Source organism: Muscardinus avellanarius, assembly GCF_963383645.1.
Source record: "Muscardinus avellanarius genome assembly, chromosome: 19".
NCBI lineage: Eukaryota > Metazoa > Chordata > Mammalia > Rodentia > Gliridae > Muscardinus > Muscardinus avellanarius.
Genome location: NC_137805.1, coordinates 24,824,359 through 24,846,773, shown reverse-complemented (window position 1 = coordinate 24,846,773; position 22,415 = coordinate 24,824,359). Strand labels below are relative to the sequence as shown.

Below are 22,415 nucleotides of genomic sequence, written 5' to 3'. Positions count from 1 at the left end.
AGGAGCCGGGCACGTCCACCTGGCAGCGTGACCTCATCCTCCTCAGGGCACGCTGCTCCCTGCGCGGGAGAGGGGCTGACGGGAGGGACAGCAACCAGGCAGAACTGGAACCCAGAGCCCACAAGATTCCCAGGCGCCCGCTGTGGCTAGTCCTGCGGGGGAGAGCGCGTGAGCGAAGGCACGGCTCTCCCGAGGCCTGTGGTGCTTCCACCCCCATAACCAGCAGCTCCCAGGGTGCCAGTCACTGGTGGGCCCGAGCCCTGCCCCTGCCCCCAGCACAGTCTTGGCCCAGGCGGCCCTGGAGAGGAGAGCCACAGCTTTCTCCTCGCCTCCTTGCTGCTTTTCCCTCAGCCTCGGAGAGCGCCTTCCTCCCTCATGACCGACCCACTCACACCCAGGAGCTAGAGTCCCACCTCTCCATCTCCTTCCTCCCCGCCCTGCCTTCTTGTCGCAGCCTGTGAACATGGCCCTTGTCCACCTCAGTGACTCCTGGAAGAGACGCTGCTGCTCCCACTGTCCCTCAGGTCCATCCCCCAGCCGCCAGAACTGCCCTGTCTAGGTACTCACCGCCTTCTCACCAAACCTGCAGCTTTTTTTTCTAAAGCTGTGTTTCAGGTGCTAGCCTGGTGCTGGTGACTTGGGCCAAGTGTCAGTCAACTATGGTCCTTTTTTTTTTTTTTTAAATACTGGGGGTGGAACCCAGGGACTTTGCTACCTCCAGGCTACACTCCCAGACCTATTTTATACTTTATTTGGAAACAGGGTGTCACTGAGTTGCTGAGAGCCTCACTAAGTAGATGAGGCTGGCTTCGAACCTGTGCGATCCTCCTGTCTCAGCCTCTCAAGCACGGGGATTACAAGTGTGTGCCACCAGCCTGGCTGTGGTCCTTTTTTCTGGGGCCTGCATTTGTAAATAAAACTTTATTGAGCCAAGAATGGTGCTTACCTGTAATCCCAGTACTTGAGAGGCTGAAACAGAAAGAACGCAGGTTAGAAGCCACCCTCCACAACTTAGTGAGACCCTGTTTCAAAAGATGGAGCTGAGAGGTAGAATGCCCCTAAGTTCAATCCCTAGTACCACACACACACACACAAAACCCTTATTGAAACAGCCGTGCCCATTTGTGCATTTGTTCCATGCTCTCTTGCTATTTTCAGGCTATAATGATCAAGTCAAATAGTTGTGACAAGGACCTCATGGCCCACAAAGCCATATTGACTGGTACTTTTCAGAACAACTTTGCTGAGCCCTCATCTAGACAGACTGAGCTCCTACCTTCCTGGAGACGGACTTCGTATGTCGTGTACAAGAAGTGATTACTCAGCCGTTTTCTGTGTTGCAGTGGAGAAGCGCAGAGCAGGGGCCTGGCCTTGTACTGGGGACGGGGAGTGGGCCCAGGAAGCTGGGGAGAAGCCCTGACCCTAAGTATTGAAAGATGACACATTATACCTCAGCACGAAGTTTTAAATGAGTGTTTGAAGGGCAGAAGCGGAGCATTTGGTGGTGAGGGGCCGTGAGTGATGGTGAGCCAGGGCGGGCCTGGGGCAGAGGGGCCACGGAGGAGCGGCCAGGAGGCTGGAGCGGCAGGACAGAAAGCAGAGCCAGAGGGGTGCCAGGAGGCTGGCGAGGCAGCAGGGACCAGGCCCGGGAGATGACACATCCCAGTCCCGAGGCTCCTCCCTCTCTGTGCGCCTTTACCTGGGTCATGTGACCAGAGTCCCCTTCTCTGGCCCTTTTCCTTGGTCCATATCTGACTTGGGGTTTGATCCTTGCCCCCTGCACAGCCCAGTGTGTCCCTTCTTCATAAGTGCCTCGCTCTTGCATTTGTGTTCTCCCCTAACTGTCAGAGTGTATCTGTGGAGGAGAGCCTGGCCCCAAAGAACCGTCTTGTCCTGAACGTGGATTAGGGCTCAACGTGTGCTGCCGGGAAGAAGTTCCTTGCGGCAGCTGAGCTACTCCATGGCAGTCTTCTGGTTGTTGGGAAATTTCAGGGAGTCCACACATGATGGGGCTAGGAAGTGACAAGCGTCTGTGGTTATGGGACTCCAGTCACATCGTGCTTTCATCCCTTGCGGTACGTGGAGAGAGGTGAGGTTGCTGCCAATCGCCTCTCATGAGCTGTGGTCACCTGCAGGAGCCCGCTGTTCCTCAAGGGAGCTGGGCTGGAGGGGTGGTTGACAGCCACTGCTATGCATGGGGGAAAGTCCCACACCAGTAGCACAGTTCTCTAAGGACCAACCTGTAGGGGCCACCTGTAGTTCACCACCGGACCTGTGCCCCCAGGTGGCCCAGACACCTAGGGACTGTACGTGTTTATGACTGCGTTTATAAATACCTATGGGTGGCTTGGACCTCTGCTCCTCTTCCCATGGGCCCAGGGGAATGTCCTCAGCTACTCGAGCCAGCAACATAGGCATCCTGAAGGCCCCTCCTCACTCACTGTCCCCTGTCCCCCCAGCAGCAAGTCACTAGCCCCATCCAGGCCCTTCCCCGTCAGTGGGACAGATATCCTGGAACCTCCCTGCACTGCAGCCCTACCACTTGTTAGCCAGTTAACCTGGCTGGCGGACCCCCTCCGCGGTTCTTCATCCTAAAAGTAAGGGTCACTCTAGGACCGCCCCACGCTGTGAGGAGACTGACAGGAGGCAGTGTGTTTAAAACGCTTAGCAATGCCAGGGGCGTTGGGGCTCAATAAATGGTGGCTGTTATTTTTTAAATATGTAAGACTTCTTTATTATTTCAGAGCAATATGTATGTGGTTTTTAAAATGTGAGCCGGCGTCACAGGACCCTTAAGCTAAGCGTGATAGTCCCCAGTGCGCCCGCCATTCCCCGGAGGCGAGGCAGCCCGCTGCCCTGGCCCGCGCGGTCTCTCCCGCTCTTTCCCCCAGACGTTTGCACACGGACGTACTGGTAGTTCTAGGTGCTGCTCTGCAGCCCCCCACCCCCCACCGGCCTTAGGCATTAGCTACTCTTTTTTTTTTTTTTTTTTTTTTGGAATGTGAGAATTTAGCCCTCCTTCTCTTCCCACCATCTACCTGTCCTCCCCCCCTCCCCCCAACACACACACACCTTTCCTTTGAAGTTCTGTCGTGAGCTACAGTGTGATGTAGAGTTCTGGATGTAGACCTCAGGCCAGGCTGTCTGCCTTCACCTCCTGGCTCTGTGCATTTAGGAAGTTATTTAACCTCTTTATGACTAAATGTGCACATTCAGGAATACTTCAAGATCATTGTGAAAATTGAGTTGCAACACCTAAAAATTACGGGGCATAGTCCTTCACGTATGGTGAGCACTTGCTACTTCTTAGCAGTTGTTTGTTGGTGCTGGCTTGTGGCACTGGGGGTTGGACCAGCTGGTGAGCAGCACCCGGCTGCATCTCACCGTCCGTTCTCCTCTGCTTGTCTCTGTGCTCCTGGGGTTGAACCCCGGGCGCTCTCCCTCTGAACTATACCCCCACTCCATTTTCTTTGTTATGCTTTTTATTTTTGAGGCAGGGTCTCTTTGCCTTGCTGAGGCTTGTTTCAAACTTGTGATCCTCCTGCCTTAGCCCCCCAAGTAGCTGGGAGAACAGGTGTGCTCCACCACACCTGATTAGCAATTGATTTTTTTAATAACAATAATTTCTCTACCACTATGCTTTTTAATTTATATAAATAGAATATATGAGTATATGTGTGTGTGGAGAGAGAGAGAGAAGCTGCTTTCACATATTGTAAGATTCATTTATGTTATTTCATATTTCATTCATTTCTTTCTTTTGAGAGGTATATTGGGCATTAAACTCAGGGGCATTCTATCTCCAAGTGGCACCTATAGCCCCTTTTACTTTTTGTTTTCTAACAGTCTTGCTGACAGTCTCAGTAAATTGCTGAGTCTAGTCTTGAACCTGCAATCCTCCTTTCTCAGCTTCCTAAACACTGAGATTACAGATGTGTGACACCGCGCCCACTTTCTACTCATTTTGTCGCCATATAACAGATAGCCATTGGGTGTCTGCCGCACTGTTTTATCCAGTTGTTTCTCATTTGGGGCTATTACCTACAATTCCGTTAGGATCATTCCTGTAGATCTCTTTTGTGTCTGTCTGTCTGTCTGTCTGTCTGTCTGTCTGTATTAATGTCTTGGGGGTATGTTTATGTATATACACATACATCTGGCAGTAAAACTGCTGGGCCACAGGGAATATGTGTGTTCAGGTGTAATAGTTTCCTCCGCTGTATTGTACACCCAGCAGGCGTGCATGGAAGTGCCAGGTGCCCCGTCCTCCACAGCACTTGATGTAATCGATTAGCTCTCTCCCAAGCATGTGGTGGTATCTCACACCATTGAACACTTGCTTACACACTTACTAGTTGTCTGTAGACTAACTTTTGTTAAGTGCCTATTCACAGATCGCGCTCGCTTTTCCACTGGAGTGCCGGGCGTGTCCTCAGGTTTGCAGGTGCAGCTGTCTGTCTTCGTTTACTAGTCACTCATGAAGGCCTCCTAAAATGAGTTGGGAATGTCTTCTCTTCTGTGTTGTGGAAGACTTTGTAGAATTGGATTATTTCTTCCTTGAAGATTTGGTAGAATTGATAAAACCATCTGAGCAGAGAGGGTTTTTGTCAGAGCCGATTCCTTTAATAAATTTGGGACTATTCAGATACCTATTTCTTCTTGAGTAAGCTTGGATGTTTGTGTCTTTTAAGAAATTTGTCCATTGGAGCTCTTTTTTAAAAATTGGCATTAAAATTATAATATCCCCGGTTGTTTGTTTTGTGTGTTTGTTTTGTGGTACCCGTGATGGAACCCAGGGGCATTGCACCTCTGAGCTACACCCCCAGTCCTATTTTTTAGTATTTTTATTTTTTGAAACAGGGTCTCACTGAGTTGCGAAAGGCCTCACTAAATAGCTGAGGCTGTCCTCGAACCAAGATCCTCAGGTCTCCACCTCCCGAATGCTGGGATTACAAGCGTGCGCCACCACGACCGGCGCACTATACTAATAGATCTATACTAATAGCCCCTCCTCCATTCTCGGGAGGGTGAGGAGGGACTGGGGATTGGACCCAGGGGTGCTCTACCACTAAGCCATACCCTGACCCCTTTTATTTTTATTTTGAGCCAGGATCCCCCCAAGTCACCCAGGGTGACCTAGGGTCCTCTTGCCTCAGCCTCCCAGTCAGTTGGATTATATGCTCAAGGCACGGAGCCCAGCCCTCTTCCATCCTTGATATTAGTCTTGTGCGTTTTCTCTTTCCCCATCTGGCCAACTATAAGTTTTTTTATTTTATTGGCCTTCACAAAGTACCAGTTTGAGTTGCATTAATATTTTTCTACTTTATTGATTTTTGCTTTTTCCCTTTTTTTTCTTTCTTTTGCTTCCCTTGGCTTAATTTGTTCTTTCCTAGTTTGTAAGGTAGAAACTTAGGCCATTAATTTTTAAGGTCTTTTTTTGTTACATAGGCATTTAGAGCCATACGTTCCTCTGAAATACTGCTTTAGTTGAATCTCAGAGATTTAGGTGTATTATATTTTCTTTTTCTTGCTTTTTTTTTTTGTGGTACTGGAGTTTCTGGAAGCCCTTCTACCTCCGGGCTACACTCCCAGACCTGTTTTATATTTTTATTTGAAGACAGGGTCTCTTAAGCCAGCGCAATCCTCCTGTCTCCGCCTCCCGAGCGCTGGATTACAAGCATTACAAGCGTGCGCCACCACGCCCGGCTAGATTATATTTTCATTTAAATCTATTTCTGATTTCCCTTTTGACGTCTGTGACTACTGGTTGCTTAGAAATGTGTTTTCTTTTCTTTTTCTTTTTTTTTTTTTTCCAGTACTGTGGGTGGAACCCAGAGGCATTCTACCATTGAGCTACACCCCAGCCCTATTTTTTTTTAATTTTGAAGCAGGGTCTCACTGACTTGCAAAGGGCCTCACTAAGTAGCTGAGGCTGGCCTGGAACTGTGATCCTCCTGTCTCAGCCTCCCAAATGCTGGGATTACAAGCATGCACCACCACAGCCAGCTGAAATGTGCTTTCTAACGTTCAGCTTGAGGGGATTTTCCAGAAATTCTTCAATTACTCCTTTCTAGTTTAAATTTGTTTTGGCCAGACCTTTCGCACTGGGCATTTGCTTGATGGCCAAGAACATGATCCGGCGGTCTGCAGTCCCTTGTGCACTAGGGAAGAGTGTGCTCTACTGCTGCCCCGGAATACTCTCCGCCTGTCAAATAAGGCAGCTTGCTTAATCGTGTTTTCATCAATGTCCTTACCAGATTTTCCTCTCTTACTGCGGTTAAAGGAGTGTTTAAAGCAACCTCAAGTGAAGATTTGTGCGCATCTCTTTTTGGTGTACTCTGTTCTTGCCTCGCGTGTTTCGAAGCCTATCATGAGTATAAATGCGTATGGCCTTGTGTTTTCTTGACGACTCTGCCTTTGATCATCATGAACTATCCCTCTTTTCTCTGCTTACGAGTGCTAGCTGAAGGCTCAGGCCCTCAACACTGTTTGCATATTTAATCTATTTACACCTGTATGTGTAAGGTGGGTTTTGTTGTTGTTCCTAATCTGATAGTGTCCATCTTTTGCCTTGAGCCCACACTTTGTACTGCAGTTGATACCCGCCACATGTTGAAATCCAAATTCAGATATTCAGCTTGAATGTCTGTATATACTAGCTACATTTCAGTCCCTATCATAAAAATTTCCGTCATATAACACTGGCATAGACCATTTTTCTTAATTATAACTGGTCGGCATGGTTTGGTTTATGTCTACCATCTTGCTATATTTTTCTCTTGGCCCCATGTTAATGATTCTATTTTATTTCCACTATTGTCCTGTTGGGGCTATCTGTTTTTTATTATATTTGTGATTTTGCTAAGATTTGCAATCAATGAAGATATTTCTTCAACTACAGTTTACATTTAAATGACATATGATTTCACATACAATGTAAGAAGCCTAGAAGAATGTACTTGCATTCCCCTTCCTGCCTTCCTTGCCATAGCATGAGGCCCCTAGAGGAGTGTGCTTTCATGTTGTCCTACAGTGTGAGGCCCCTAGAAGAGTGTATTTTCATGTTGTAATACAGTATGAGGCCCCTAGAAGAGTGTATTTTCATGCAGTCGTACAGTGAGACACCTAGAAGGTGTGCTTTCATACTGTCCTACAGTGTGAGGCCCCTAGAAGAGTGTACTTTCATGCTGTCATATAGTTTGAGGTCCCTAATAGAGTATACTTTTATGTTGTCCTACAGTGTGAGGCCCCTAGAAGAGTGTATTTTCATTTCTACAGTGTGAGACCTATTTTCATGCTGTCCTACCATGTGAGGCCCCTAGAGGAGTGTACTTTCATGCAGTCCTACAGTGAGACACCTAGAAGGTGTACTTTCATCCTGTCCTACTGTGTGAGGCCCCTAGAAGAGTGTACTACAGTGTTGGCTCCTAAAAGAGTGTACTTTGCGCCCCTAGAGGAGTGTACTTTCATGATGTCCTGCAGTGTGGGCCCCTAGAGGAGTGTACCTCCTCCCCTCCCTGTCATCATCGTTATATTTTACTTCTGCAAGTTAGACCATAATATACTTTTTTGCCCTAGTGGTTTTTAAATAGAAAATTAGTCTTTTTTCTCCCATCTTTGAGCCTGCGTTACAATTTCCATATCTTTGTAATAAGCCATGATGTCCAGTGGTATGAGTTTTCTGTTATTCAAGTATGTTCATGACCTGCTCATTTCCACACAAACACTGAAAACCATAGTGTCTTTCTCCATCCTCCAGCACACCAACCCACACTGTGTTTTTACTGGCATTGTGTTAAATTTATAGATCAGTTTGGAGAGAAGTGACATTTTTATAAAGTTGGATCTTCTAATATATGAGCATAGATTATCTTTTCTCTTATTAGGATTATTTCCTTTCAGTATTTTTTCCACTTCTCTGTGCAGTGGGCTTGCACATCTTCATTAGATTACTGTTTGCTTTTAATTCCGTTGTACGCTGTTGATGTGGCAAATGATACTGTTCTGAAATTCTCGTTTCTTGATTATATAGAAATGGCGTTTTGGTTGTGCTGTTATCAAATGCCCTTCACTTACTAACTCACAGAACAGTGAATATGTGGGTTCTCTTGTGGTCTCGTGTGGACACTTTGGTGTCATCTGGGATTACATGGTTTTTTCTGTTATTGTTAATTTTTAAGCTTTTTCTTTCTTGTCTTATTGGATCCAGTGGGATCTCCGTAACAGTGTTGAGAGTTACGGTGAGATTGCACATTCCGATCTTCCTCTTGGTTTGTGGGAAAGCTCTCAGTCTTATACCATTAAAATGTTGGCTGGGGCGTTTTGCACATATCCCTCATTTCTTTTTTTTTCCTTTCTTTCTTTCTTTTTTCTGCGGGTCTGGGGATAGAACCCAGGGACATTTGATCTCCAAGCTACACCACCTGCCCTTTTTTTTTTTTTTTTTTTTTTGTCTTTATTTTGAAACGGGGTCTCACTAAATTGCGAAAGGCCTCACCAAGTACCTGAGACCCTCCGGTCTCACCCTCCCGAATGCTGGGATTACTAGCGTGGCCACCACGCCCAGCAACATACCCCTTGTTTATTATTACACGTGCCCCCTTTCCTTTGTTCACTGGAAAATGTTTTCAACTTGAACAGTGTTGAATCTATCCAAAGATGTTTCTGTGTGTTCCGTGTGCATTGTGCTATTAATGTAAGTTTCAGCGCTGACTGTCATAAGGTAGATCCACTTAGGTGTGGCCTGTGGTTTTTATAGCGCCTCGCCTTTGGTGGCTTTAGGGTGCTGTGTGTGTTTATACATGAGGTCGTCTCAGCGCCCCTTCTGGATGTAGTTTCAGGTTTGTATCAAGATTGTAGCTGTCTTATACAGCTGGCTGCCAGTCTTCCATGGAAAGGGATTTTTTTTTAACTGCTCTTTTCCTTCCTGAAACAATTAGTAAGATTCATCAGTGTTGCCATCCAGGCTTAGCATTCTTCTTGTGTAATAAAACTTAAGTAGGAGTGGGTTTCTTTCGCAGGTGTGAGGTTGTTCTCACTCGGGCTGTCTATTCTGCTTGTATGGGTTTTGACAGACCGGGATGTGTCTGAGGACTTGACTCTTCCAGTGCGTTGGCGTCCGGAGGCCAAGGCTGCATGTTGCGTCCCTCTTCGTCTCCGACAGCAGTCCTGCGGCTGACCAGGCTGGCGGCGCCTGCGTCGTTGGCTCTGCTCTTGTCTTTGACGTCCGTGGCCTTCCGGGTGCTGCTCCTTTTGCATCCTCTCAGACGGGGATCTTTATCACGGAATTTCAGTTACATCCTACGTATTTAACAATCTTGCCAGGCATGGAGGAACATACCTGTGACCCCAGTACTTGGGAGACTGAAACAGGAGAATTACGGGATTGAGGCTAGTCTCAGAAACTTTATTTATTTATTTATTTATTTATTTATTTATTTATTTATTTATTGGTGGTGCTGGGGCTCCTGGAAGCCCTTCTCCCTCCAGGCTACACTCCCAGACCTATTTTATATTTTTTATTTGGAAACAGGGTCTCTTAAGCCCGCACGGCTGACTTCGAACCTGTGTGATCCTCCTGTCTCCGCCTCCCAAGCGCGGGGATTACAAGCGTGCGCCACCTCGCCCGGCTAGTCTCAGAAATTTAGCACGGCCCTGTTTCAAAATAAAAAGGGCTGGGGGTATAGCTCTAAGGTGAAATGCCCTTGATTCAATCCTCAGTACCCAAAATAAAATAATTAATTAAAAAATTATTTATGGCTTTTGCTAAACTTAGCAAGTTTTGTTTCTTTTTGCGATGCTTGAGATTGAATCCAGGGACATTCTACCACTGAGCCCTTTTGATTTTTATTTGAGACAGGCTTTGGACTTGTGCTCTTCCTGCCTCGGCCTTGCAGGTCATTGGACCGCAGGCACGCGCCATCACACCTGGCTTAGCAAGTTTTTCTATTTCATCATTTCATTATTGTTCAATTCAGAATATTTTCAGTTTTTATTAGGATTTTATTTTTGGCCCAAGTATTATTTAGATTCCTGTTTCTCATTTCCAAATATAGGAATAATTTCCAGTTGGCTTTTTTAAATCTTTGACGTAATTGTCTTAAGGCGGGAGGACATATTTTTATCATTTAAGTTACTTAAAATCTGAGACAGCCTGTTATGCAGTGCAGCATTTAATTAATTTTGGTAAGTGTTCCCTGTTTATTTAAAAAGATTATAGACCCTGCTAGATGCTGTGTTCTGTAAGTGAAATTAAGTTAAGATTATTAATCATGTTCATTTTCTCTGTTATCCTTGCTAGTTTTTTTGGTCTGCCTGACTTTATCAGTTACTAAGAAAAATGGGTTAAAATCTGCTGCCACGGTTGTGAATTTGTCAATTTCTCCTTATCATTCTGTCAGTTTGGGTTTATCTGTTCTGCAGCTACATTAGGTACCTACAAATTTAGAATTTTCTGTCTTACTGATAAAGTAAACCTGTAACATTTTGAAATGTTCTTTTAGCTCTGAGGAAGTGCTCTGCTTTGAAGTCTAATTCATCTTATTTCTTGCATGGTGCAGCCTCCCCGCCTTTGGTTTCAGCCTTCCTGCATCGTTAAGGTGGCTCTTGTCCAAGCAGCTTCCAGTCTGACAAAGTGCACTCTGTCCCCGCCGCCCCAGTCAGAGGGCGGGGTCCCCCTCGCCTCGGAGCTTTGTGCATCCCCCCAAGAAGCAACCGTGGTTTTGATTCCAATCATATCGGTGATTTACCTATTCTTGAATTTCACATAAACAAAGGAATACAGATAGTCTTCATTGACTGATTCTTCTCCATGAAGTGTTCTGCAGATTCAACCCTGTTGCATGTACCATAGTCCTTTTTTTCAACTGGGGTGTGATGTTTTCTTAAAGACCCTAATTTGCTTCTCTGGCTCCTGGTAGTAGACTTTCTAGGTTTCCAGCATGAATATAGATGCTGTGAACATTCTTTTGCAACTCTTTTTGAGGGCACAGATTAGCTTCTCATTTCCTTTGGGTAAATAAGAGTAGAACAATATCTCCTGTGGGTTTGTTGTTTGTTTGCTTGTTTTTGTTTTATTTTTAATACTGAGGACTGAACCCAGGGGCATTCTACCTCCGAGCTACACCCGCAGCCCTATTTCTTATCCTTTATTTTGAAACAGGGTCTCACTAAGTTGAGGAGGGCCTAAGTGATTGAGGCTGTTGGCCAACTGCGATCCTCAGGTCTCAGCCTCCCGAAGGCTGGGGTTACAAGTGCGTGCCTCCACGCCCAGCCTCTTCTGTGGTTTTAATCCACACATCCCAGATGAATAATAATGTTAGGCATCTTTGCATATGTTAATTTCTGCCATTTATATCTATATGAAGCCACTCTTCACGTCTCTTGCCTGCTTTTGAGTTGTGTTTGTCTTATTTCTTACTAACTGGAGAGTTTTGTGCCATCCAGTAACACATTTGCCTTCCGTTTCCTCGGTCGGCCTTCTGATGAGCCACAGTCCGGTGCTCTTGGTGTCCTCGTGGCTGCCTGCCTTCGCCTAGTGCCTCTGTGTCCTGTCATACCTGTCTGCCCTACAGTCTTATCTGAAAGGTATTTTTCTTCTGTAATCTTCCTGATTTCAACTTCACATTTAGTTCTTTGATCCGTCTCAAGTTAATTTCTTCCTTGTGTGAGGTAGAAGTAAAGTGCATTGTCTTCCCATGAATGTACCCATCCTCCTGGCATCACGCTGAATCACTTCCTCCCACAGTAACACTGGAGTCAGAATTATACCATTTGACTGGTTGGGTGGGTAGGTGGGTGGGTTGGTTAGGGTTTTTATTTTTTAACATGGTCTCTCCATTTACTTAGATCTTTATTTTCTCTTGTTGTTGTGTTGTAGTTTTTAATGTAGAAGAGATTGATTGATTGATTGATTGATTTGTATGGGAATTGAACCCAGGGACATTCTACCTCCCCAGCCCTTTCGGAGCATGGTAGCTTTTCACCTCCAGCTACATTCCCTATTTTTTATTTTTATTTTTTATTTATTTATTTTATTTTTTGCAGGTATGGGGATGTAACCCAGGGGCATTCGACCTCCGAGCCACACCCCCTGCTCTATTTTTTATTCTTTATTTTGAAACGGTCTCACTGAGTTGCAGAGGGCCTCACTAAGTAGCTGAGGCTGGCCGCAAACCACGATCCTCCAGTCTCAGCCTCCCGAATGCGGGGATTGCAAGCGTGCGCCCCCATACCTGGCTCTATTTTTTTTTTTTTTAAATAGGGTCTCACTAAGCCGGGCGTGGTGGCACACACTTGTCATCCCTGCGCTTGGGAGGATCGCACGGTTCGAAGCCAGCCTCGGCTACTTAGTGAGGCTCTCAGCAACTTAGTGAGACCCTGTTTCCAAATAAAATATAAACAAAGGTCTGGGAGAGTAGCCCCGAGGTAGAAAGCCTCTGGGTTCCACCCCCAGCACCCCCAAAAATAAATAAATAAATAAATAGAGTCTCACTAAATAGCTAAAGGTTTTACTAAACTGCCAAGATTGGCTCAAACTTGTCATCCTCCTGTCTCAGCCTCCCTAGTACTGTATACACGCCTGTAATCCAGTACTTGGGAGACTGAAACAGCAGGAGGATCAGAGGTTCAAAACCAGCCTCACCCGGGCCTGGTGGTGGACGCTTGTAATCCCCACACTTGGGAGGCAGAGACAGGAGGATCGTGCAGGTTCAAAGCCAGCCGCGCTGGTTTAAAAGACCCTGTTTCCAAATTTTAAAAAATATTTTTAAAAAAAATAGGTCTGGGAGTGTAGCCAGGAGGTAGAAGAGTCCCATCCCCAGTACCACTTAAAAAAAAAAAACCCACAAAATTACAGGCATGCTACTACCACACCCAGCTTTTTTTTATATAGGTGTTTGTTATCCATATGTAAAATAACATTGATTTTTGTGTATTGACTTGGTGTACTTTTAATCCTGTTAATTTCATTTATTCAGTGTAGTAACTATCTTAAAATTCCTTAAGATTTTTTATATATATTAAATTGTCTAAAAATGAAGACAGTTTTTCTTTCTTGTTTCCTTTGTTTATTTGGTTAGTTTTGGCTTTGTTTTTATTGTGCCTTGCTTCACTGACTAGGACTTTTGGTATTGTATTGGAAAACCGAGTGCAGAGAGCCAGCATCCTGGCCTTTCTGTTCCTCTTTTGCTGGGAGTCTCAAAGGGTCTTGCGCCAGGCGCGGTGGCGCACGCTTGTAATCTCAGTCCTTGGGAGGCTGAGACAGGAGATCGTGGTTCGCAGCCAGCCTCGGCTACTTAGTGAGGCCCTCTGCAACTCAGTGAGACCCTGTTTCAAATTAAAGAATGAAAAATAGGGCTGGGATGTAGCTCAGAGATGGAATGCCCTAGTACCCCCTTAAAAAAAAAGAATGAGTCTTGTATTTTGTCCTGGTATTTTATTGCATCTGTTTAGGTGATAATATTGGGGTTTTTCCTCATCTATTAAGGCATAGATTAGTGGTGTATTTGTATATTGTATGTAACAAATTATCTCAGTACTTAGCTGCTTGAACCAGTTTTTAACACACATTTTCTATGGCTCAGGAATCCAAGCAGTCTCACTGGTGTGATTCTGAGCCTCTTCCCAGGGCTGCCTCTTTATCATCACAGAGTACAGCTGACTTCCCAGGCGAGGAGGAGGACAGGAACCCTGCGACCTGTTCTCTAGTCATCTACCAAGTCGTGTTCACTACAAAGGAGTTGCGGAGCCATGCCAAATCAGGGTAGGGGATGAGCTCCACTCTTAAAGGTGAGAGGCTCTCCCCTTTCTCCCTCCCCTCTCACTCACAGGCGCGCGCGCACGCACACACACACACGCATGCGCGCTCATGAGTGAGCCACCACAAATGGAATTTTAAAAGTTTAACTTTTCCTGCAGCATAAACCTACAATCTAATAGTCCACGTCAGACAAACCCAAACTTCGGAACACTTGTGTCTCCACTCTGTTCTCAGGATCATTTAGGTTCAGATGATCCAAGCAGGGCGTGGTGGCACACACCTGCAGCCCAGTACTCGGGAGGCTAAGACAGGAGGAGCGCAGGTTCAGGACCAGCCTCAGCAGTTAGTGAGGTGCTCAGCAAATTCAGAAGAGCTTGTTTCCAAAAAAAATAAATAAAGCAAGGGTTGGGAGTATAGCTCGGAGGTAAAATGCCCCTTTCTTCAACTCTTTCTCTTCAACCTATCTGGTTGTTTTTTGTTTTGTTTTATTCATTTCAGATACTGTCCTTAGTTCTAAAATTCTATATCCAGTAAAAGTTTTCTTCAAAAGTCAAAGTAAAGCAGGGCATGATGGTGCATGCCTTTAATCCCAGTACTTGGGAGGCAGAGATAGGAGAATCACAGGTTCACAACCAGTTTCAGCAGCTTAGTGAAACTCTTATTTCAAAATAAATAATAAAATAGGGCTGGGGGTATAGCTCAGAGATAGAATGCCTTGGGTTCAATCCCCAATACCACAAAAAAAAAAAAAGTGAAGTGCTTAGAATTTGTGTACAACAGACCTATATCGAATACTAAAGAAAATTCTAAAAAATAGTAATAACAGTGTATTAGCTTATAAGAGCTATAGGTGTGTTGTTGTGTTTGTTACATATGAATAAGTAAAATATTAAAGTTACAAAGGCTCGCTGAGTGGGAAGGGTATACCTGGAGTTAGATTTGTCAAATTCTTGTGTTGTTCATAAATAGCATAATATTTTAAAATAGACTGAAATTTTAAAGTTGCATATTATAATCTCTAGAGAAACCACTGAAAAAATAAACAAGGAATTATAGCTATAAGTTTAATGATGAGATAAGTAGGTTAAAATATGTATACACCTAAGCCGGACATGGTGGCTCATGCTTGTAATCCCCGCTCTTGGAAGGCAGAGACAGAAGGATCCTGCAGGTTTGAAGCCAGCCTCACTGGCTTAAGATATATATATATATATACCTCATTCAAAGAAGGCAGACAGAAAAGGAGTAACAAACAATCAAATCGGGAGCGGTTGGGGGTGCAGCAGGGTAGAGCTGCCTATCGTGCAGGAGGCCCTGTGTTCAGTCCTCAACAATACAAATAAAAACAGCAACAATAATACAACCTGCCATGTAGATAATTTCATCTGCTGTTGTCTGATTTCTAGCACTTTGATTTTATAGACTCCACAGTTTGCCCAGAGTAGGGGCAAAAAAAATAACTAGAAATGGGCATGAAGTAACTTTTTGGGGTTATAGAAATGTTATATATCTTACTTATGTCATAGTTACATGGTAATATGAAACTTCAACATTTGTCTTAATGAAGGCTTACCCCTACAGATACTTGTAAATCAGTTACACTTTGATAAAATATATACAGTTTTGGCCGGGCGTGGTGGCGCACGCTTGTAATCCCCGCACTTGGGAGGCGGAGACAGGAGGATCGCGCTGGTTCGGAGCCAGCCTCACTGGCTTAAGAGACTGTTTCCACATAAAAATGTTAAAAAATAGGTCTGGGAGTGTAGCCCGTGGGAGTGTATACCGGAGGTAGAAGGGCTTCCAGGAACCCCAGTACCACCAAAAAAAAAAAATTATATATATATATATATATATATATATATATATACAGTTTTGTAAAGCCATCATTTAATCGGCTTTTCATCACTGTAACAAAAATACCAGAGATAAATGACTTGTGAAAAGAAAAGGTTTGTTGCCGGCCCACAGTTCTGCAAGTTTTAGCCCATGCGAGGCAGCAGGTCAGAGTGGGAATGAGTGGGAGCAAAAGTCCACTCACCTCAGAGCCAGGAAGCCAGAAGAGAGAAGAAGGGCCGGAGCCTCCTGGTGCCCTTTGCCCTGAGGCCCTCCCCTGGGCTCCACCTCGAAGGGTCACAGCACCCTGGTAGTGCCTCACTGGGGCCGAGCACTTAGCATATGGGCCTTTAGGAACACCTGTGGAGCTTCTCTGTGGATGACTGGGGTAAAGAAAGGCTGAGTAGCTCGCCTAGGGGCATGCAGTGGGCAGAACTCTATGGCCGGGTAGCCCGAAGCTCACATTCCCTCCGGTAGCAGGGGCACAGCAGCTCTACTGCCAAGACTTTGCCCTATAGATAAGCACTTATAAATTCTAAACAACAGGCTAATAAATGCACGAGGTTGATTCTTGCTGATTAGAGGAGCTGATAATGTGAATTATAGTGCAGTTAGTCAAAATAATACAATAAAGGAAAAATCCAACTTGAGAAAACTTTATATCAATTATCTCCTAGGTGTCTTTTTTTCTTTTTTTTTTTTTTTTTTTTTTTTTTTCGTGGTACTGGGTGTGGAACCCAGGGGCTTTCTACCTCCGGGCTACACTTATTTTCTATTTTATTGGGAAACAGGGTCTCACTAAGTTGCTGAGAGCCTCACTGAACAGCTAAGGCTGGCTTTGAACCTGCGCGATCCTTCCGCCTCAGCCTCCCAAGCGCGGGGATGACAAGTGTGCGCCACCACGCCCGGCTCTCCTGGGTGTCTTGTAGAGTGAAAAACAATCGCGGGCTTGGAATGTATGTTATTATCTATGTTAAAAAAAAATCGAAAGCATGGACTATCTCTTACTATCTATGTTTTAAAAAATTAGAGGGTTGGAGTATCTGTTACTATCTATGTTTTTAAAAAATCAAAGACTTGGAGTATATTTTACTATGCCTAAAAACTAAAGTGGTTACAGGAGAGACTACATGTACATGTGCTTTCTGAGCCCAAAGCATTTCAGAAAGAAATGGATGAGATCAGACTTGGAGTATATATTACTGTCTGTGTTTAAAAACTAAGGCTCACTCCTGTGTATACATGCACTTTATGAACCCCACGTATTTCAGAAAGAAACAGGTGACATCAGGCTTCCAGGGAGAAGGATTAGTTCGCTAAAGGGTGAGGAGGGAGACACTTCTGTTTGTACCTATTTTGCCTACCTGGGATAATGAAGCCTGTGGTGTAGATTAAGTGGTAACAGTTAAACGTGGAAGAGCCTGGAGTAGTCCCTGGGTAGCTGCTGAGCTCATGGGAGCCTGCCTCAGACTCGCTGAGCGGCCTCCCTTACCCAGCAGCCCCCTGGGCTCTTGCCCCTTCCTGCCTGGCAAGCCCGCCCTGTCTTCCTCCCGGGCCGCTCCAGGGGCCACTCACCTCGCTTCCCTTCCTCACAGCCCTTCTCTGTCCAGCGCCCTCGTCTTGTCTGCGCTCTCACGTGCTTGGTATTCCCCAGTTCTTGCTACACACGTCTCTGCTTCTGCCCTGTAAGGTCCTTAAAAGCAGAGAGCCATCTCATGAACCTGTAGAAAGTCTGTGATGGACCCTCGATTATAAGAGGGCAGAGGCCATTTAGAAGAACACACTATGCAGGGTCTTGTTCATCCTTAGACCTGGCTGTCTAAGAGATGAGAGTTTAAAAGAAGGGTTAAAGATATGTGTGAGTATGAAACACACTTTGGCAATTGGATTTATGAGTAGTCTTGAGACTTGTGGCCTTTTTTCTATGGGGGTGGCTACTGGGAATTGAACCCAAGGATGTTCTATCGCTGACTTATACCCTCAGCCCTCTTATTTTATTTTATTGTGGTACTGGGGTAGAATCCAGGGGCTTTTCTACCTCCGGGCTATACTCCCAGACCTATTTTACATTTTATTTGGAAACAGGGTCTCACTAAGTTGCTGAGAGCCTCACTAAGTAGCTGAGACTGGCTTTGAACCTGTGCAATCCTCCTGTCTGAGCCTCCCAAGCTCTGGGATTACAAGCGTGCACCACCACGCCCAGCTTATTTTATTATTTTGAAACAGGGTCTCAGCAAGTTACCATACACTGGCCTCAAACCTGTGGTCCTCTTCTTCCCAAGAACCAGGGTTACAGGCATGTTGCACCACGCCCAGCTGACGTCTGGCTTTAAAGACACCCTAACATGGACAAAAGGGCCCTTGTGTTAGGCTGGCCCTGCGAGCACCTGTCAGGTCCCTAGCACCATCCAAAACCTTTGTGTCTCTATCAGAGGAACTCTGAGGTTTTGTGGACAGTTGGTCTTTTTATGTCTGAATCTTGGTGTGTTTGATGGTGTGTGTGTCAGTATATATAACCTAGAGAGCCAGATGTTGTTTGTGTGGTGTATATAAAGTGCTTGGAAGTTAGGGTCTTTTGTTAATTTTAAAATCCACTGAATTATTCATCCTTAGAAGGCACTATATACCATTATGGGCAAGATAGCCTCCCATGTGCCAGCTAAAGAAAAGGGCTCCTGTTAGAGGTCTGGGATGTGATGTCATAGCACATCTGTGTTCCAAGAGAACTATACAAGTTACTGCAGTCAAAGAAAAGAAATTTTTAAAACACCTTGTTGCAAGTATTTTCATTGGGAGCACATACTCTGACCAAAGATCGTGACTACTTAGTGTACATGAAAGTCATATTTTCAGAATGTCATGAAAAATGGAGACGTATATGGAAGGCATTCTAGCTTTAGGAAATAATGCTCGTAGGGATTTTAGATTAAAGAGGTAATAAGATCTGCCTAGGCAGACTGAAGAGAGACAGTTTAGTAGTGAAAAATAAGGTTATCAGACAAGTAAATGGCAGGCTGGAAAGTAAAAATGTATCATTGAATGGCAGGGAGCCATTGCCTGGCTTTCAAAAAGCAAGATATTAAAGTTATCATACCCTCCGCATCATTTAACTTGAACGTTGAAGGACCGGTGGTGGAGTTTGAGCGACAGTGGAGGGAAAGATTGTAGTAGTTCTGCACGAAGATTAGGGTCCAATTTATGAATTTATTTCAGGAGTTGAGGTTCAAGTGTAGATTAAATATAAAATGAAGAACCAGACAGCACTACCACAAAATTGGATGCAAGTAACAAGGACAAGCATAGTTGCAGACTGGTTTCCATTCTGTGGACGGCAGACACGGTGCTCTGTGACGAGACCCCGGCCCGGGTATTGTGGGGACCGGCACTGAGCCCTCGCTCGCCGCGGTGCGTGTGATGGAGCGCTGCCGTGGAGTTAGACTGAAGTCAGGCAGCCGTGGAGAGCACCGTCCTCCGCAGCTAGGACTGTGCGGAGGCAAGGCGTTTCGTTGTTGAATGTGTAGGAGGCGTCCGCCGCCGGCCCCCAGAGCTCAGTGGGGCCACTTGAGAGGCACAGCAGGCAGCGGCCCCTGCCCCTTAGTCGGGCCTCGCCCCGCGGGAGAGCCAAACCCAGATGCCCAGGGGAGAAGGGCTGTTCGCACGTGCGAGGTCAGGAGCCGGGTCTCCGCACACACCATGCTCATACAGAACAGTGGGTTCCTGCGGCTGTCCCCGCGCGGGTCGCAGCCCTTCCGGCCCTCCCCGCCTCCCCGCCCGCCGTGCCTTCCTCTCCCAGCCTCCCTCTGCTTTCACAGCCTCCCTGCTCTTCTCTGCTCCCTCTGGCTTGCGCACATGAGAGGACACATCAGTGCTTGTGCTCTGGAGTCGGCTTCACTCCCCACTGCGCTCCAGTGCGTTCACTTCCTGCAGATGGCGCGACCCCTCCTTAGGCCGGGCGAACTCCGTCGTGTGTGGACCGTGTTTTCTTTATCAAGTCGTCTGCTGATGGATTCCACGCTGAATTCATAACTTGGCAATTGTGAATTGTATCTCATAAAGTATGTTGACTTAAATCTCTGGGTAAATACCAAGGAGTCCGGCGGCTGGGTCATACAGTAGTTCTGTTTTGTTGAAGATACCCGGTGGTTCAGAGGGTTGGGTGTGGACCTCTCAGCCACGCTGCTCCGTCGTGCAGGCGCAGGCGCGCCTTCCAGTGCCAGACCTCGTGATGGGGGCGCACGGTGTGCTTCGCTTGTTGCTGGTTGGCCAAGGCGGGTGCCGGGCCTCACACTACAGGGTGGTGGGTGCCACCATCGCCTACAGCTGCCGCCCTGTCCACACCTGCGCCCGTGATAAGCCTCCTCTCATAAAGGGAAGTAGTTGGCAGGTGGATTGGACTGTAGTGAGTTCTGATCCTGTAATGAAACGTTTCCTTTCACCATTGCCCCTTTGCCAGGTTCTGTTCTGCCTGACGCACACTCTGGGCCTCCGGATGGCACAGGGCATGTGCTGGGCGCGCTGGCTGGTTGGGCGCCTGATGTCACTCTTCTGGGTGACCGCCACAGCCCTCACTGATGCGGAGTTAAGCTGCAAGCTCTCAGGACTAATTGCAAAGTCTAAACTAAAACATTTCCCGGAGCTGCCTCTAAATAATAATGTATTACCTTGTATAAATATGGTGCTCTACAATTTACAAAACACTTTCACACACATCATCTCATTTAATCTTCACAATAAACAATGCTTTTGGAATGCTTAGATCTTTGCTAAGTGAGAGGTCGTGCCGCACACCCTGATTTAATCTGTGAGTCACGAGAAGTTCCTGATACAATAAGCAGGCAGCAGTGCTGTGTGCAGCGGACCCCTGAGGAGGCAGGAGTGAGGTTCCGCACATCCGTACCTAATAAGCAGCGCCTGCTGGGTAACGTGGCCTCGCCTCCCGCCTCGCTCGTCCTTCCTCTCGGCGGTCACCAATTTGGAGCCCACTTCCTGCCCTAGATTCACGTCAGTATCGCCAGCAATGTGTTGTGTCAGAATTGAAAGTTTAAAAATTCAGGATTCTGATACTTCTCTAAGTCCAGCGATACTTCCACAGAGTCACTGTATTTCAGCTTGCACTTTCTTGAAAATTATGTTACTTGAATCTCAACAAAAACATCTCAAGCTCTCAGCATGTCTGAAAGCGCCTAGCCATGGGATTCGTTTTCTTGATGGAGAGAGTAGCATCACAGTTCAGGAGCACCGCCTGCCCTGGGCCCAGGGGTTATGACCCGGTAGGTTCTGCACATTGGCCTGGGGTGCTATGGGAGGCCGCCTGGGGGCGGGCGAGGTGGTGTTGGAGCCAGGCCCTTGCAGGGCAGAGCCCCCAGAGCGTCTAGGCTCTTGCTTTGCACCACCATGGCGCCTCAGAAAATGTACAGGCTCTGGGTCTTACTTCAGATCCCCCCAAAGTGTGGGGTCCACAGAGTAATGGGAACCCCTGCCTCCAAAGCTCCTCGGGCAGAGCCCCTTCCCCAGCATGAGTGCTGTGACCTGGACCATGATGCCGCACCCCGTGGAGAGCTGGGCCAAGCTCAGCCGAGACGCCTGTTTAGTAGTAGAACGCAGTGGTCATCAAGACAAATCAGGCCGCCTTAGCACAGCTGTCATTTCTCCACCGCCTTCCTGTGCTTTCTTGGCCATCTTAATTGTACTGGCTTCCGCGTTAAACTAGCTCTTACTTGGCTGTTTGGGGGGATGAGGGTGTGGTTGGGGTTTGGGGAGGACAAACCCAAACGGCCTCATAGTGTGCATACTCCTGGACACAGTGGTCTTTAGAAGGTATTCTCGTGAAAACCTCTAAGTCACAGCTTGTACGTTTTCCAAGGGAGGCTGATGCCTGGATCGCCGATGGGCCTCGGTCCTTTTGCTGAGGCACTTAGGTCATCAGAAGCCCAGGAACGCATCCTCCTTTGTGCTGGGCAGATGTGCTTAACGCTCCATTTTACTTGGGCCGAGAATGTGCAGCCGGCATCCGAGCAGCTCGTGAATACCCCAGAGAGGACAGGGCAGGATGTAGGGCGGGCTGGGAGTTTGAGCGTTGAGTCTAAGTGATGTTTCCGACTGGGGCTGGAAACGTGCTTTAAATAATTGTATTCTGATCATTTAGGTCTCTCTTTATAGGGCATCTTTTATGACCAAGACTGTCCAGTACCAAAATGAGCTCCATAAATTCCTAATCTGGGATACAGCTGGACAAGAACGAGTAAGTCACGCTTTAATTTACTATGTGTTTTTCTGAGGCCCAAACCAGATTAAAGCTGCGACTGAGCCATCAGCGCCCCTGTCATTTCGCGCCACGCACTTCTCTGTGCGCCAGAGACACACTTGTTTCCATTTGTGCGGACCAGCCTCCTTCTTTTCAATTAGAGCCACAAAGTCCACTGATGGGGAAAGTGATAATGGGCACTGAGGGCGTTTTTATACTTTTTAGTGTCTTAAAGTAAATGCTGACTAACAGGCATGATAAAATTCTGCCTGGGCATTGTGTATAATTTGGGGCTCCCTCCTCTAGTAAAGACATAAAAGAATTAGCACTGGAAAGGGAGAGTTAAGCACAACTCATTTACAGCTGCCTTTTAAAAGCTAAAGAGGGAACTTTACAGCTTATAAAGTTTGAGATTTAAGTGAAATGGATGAGCTAACACAGTGCCTTGCAATAGGTACTTAATAAATGCCTGATGATAAAATTGACCACGGTGGTTCCGAGCCCGAGGAAGAGCCTGAGCCGGAGGGGCCAGCGCAGCAGCTGTCGGCCGAAGAGGATTCAGGGGAGCCCGCCCAGCCA

General features: G+C 46.4%; 1 protein-coding gene across 1 annotated transcript in view; it reads left to right on the top strand.

The window, feature by feature from the left end:
• RAB22A (RAB22A, member RAS oncogene family) overlaps positions 1–22,415 on the top strand; it is a gene marked incomplete at both ends in the record, with an annotated part of 39,623 nt that overhangs the window by 2,205 nt on the left and 15,003 nt on the right. The window contains one exon of the mRNA XM_080716690.1: positions 21,752–21,833. Coding sequence (XP_080572816.1) covers positions 21,752–21,833 — 82 coding nt within the window. The remainder of the gene's footprint in view (positions 1–21,751; positions 21,834–22,415) is intronic.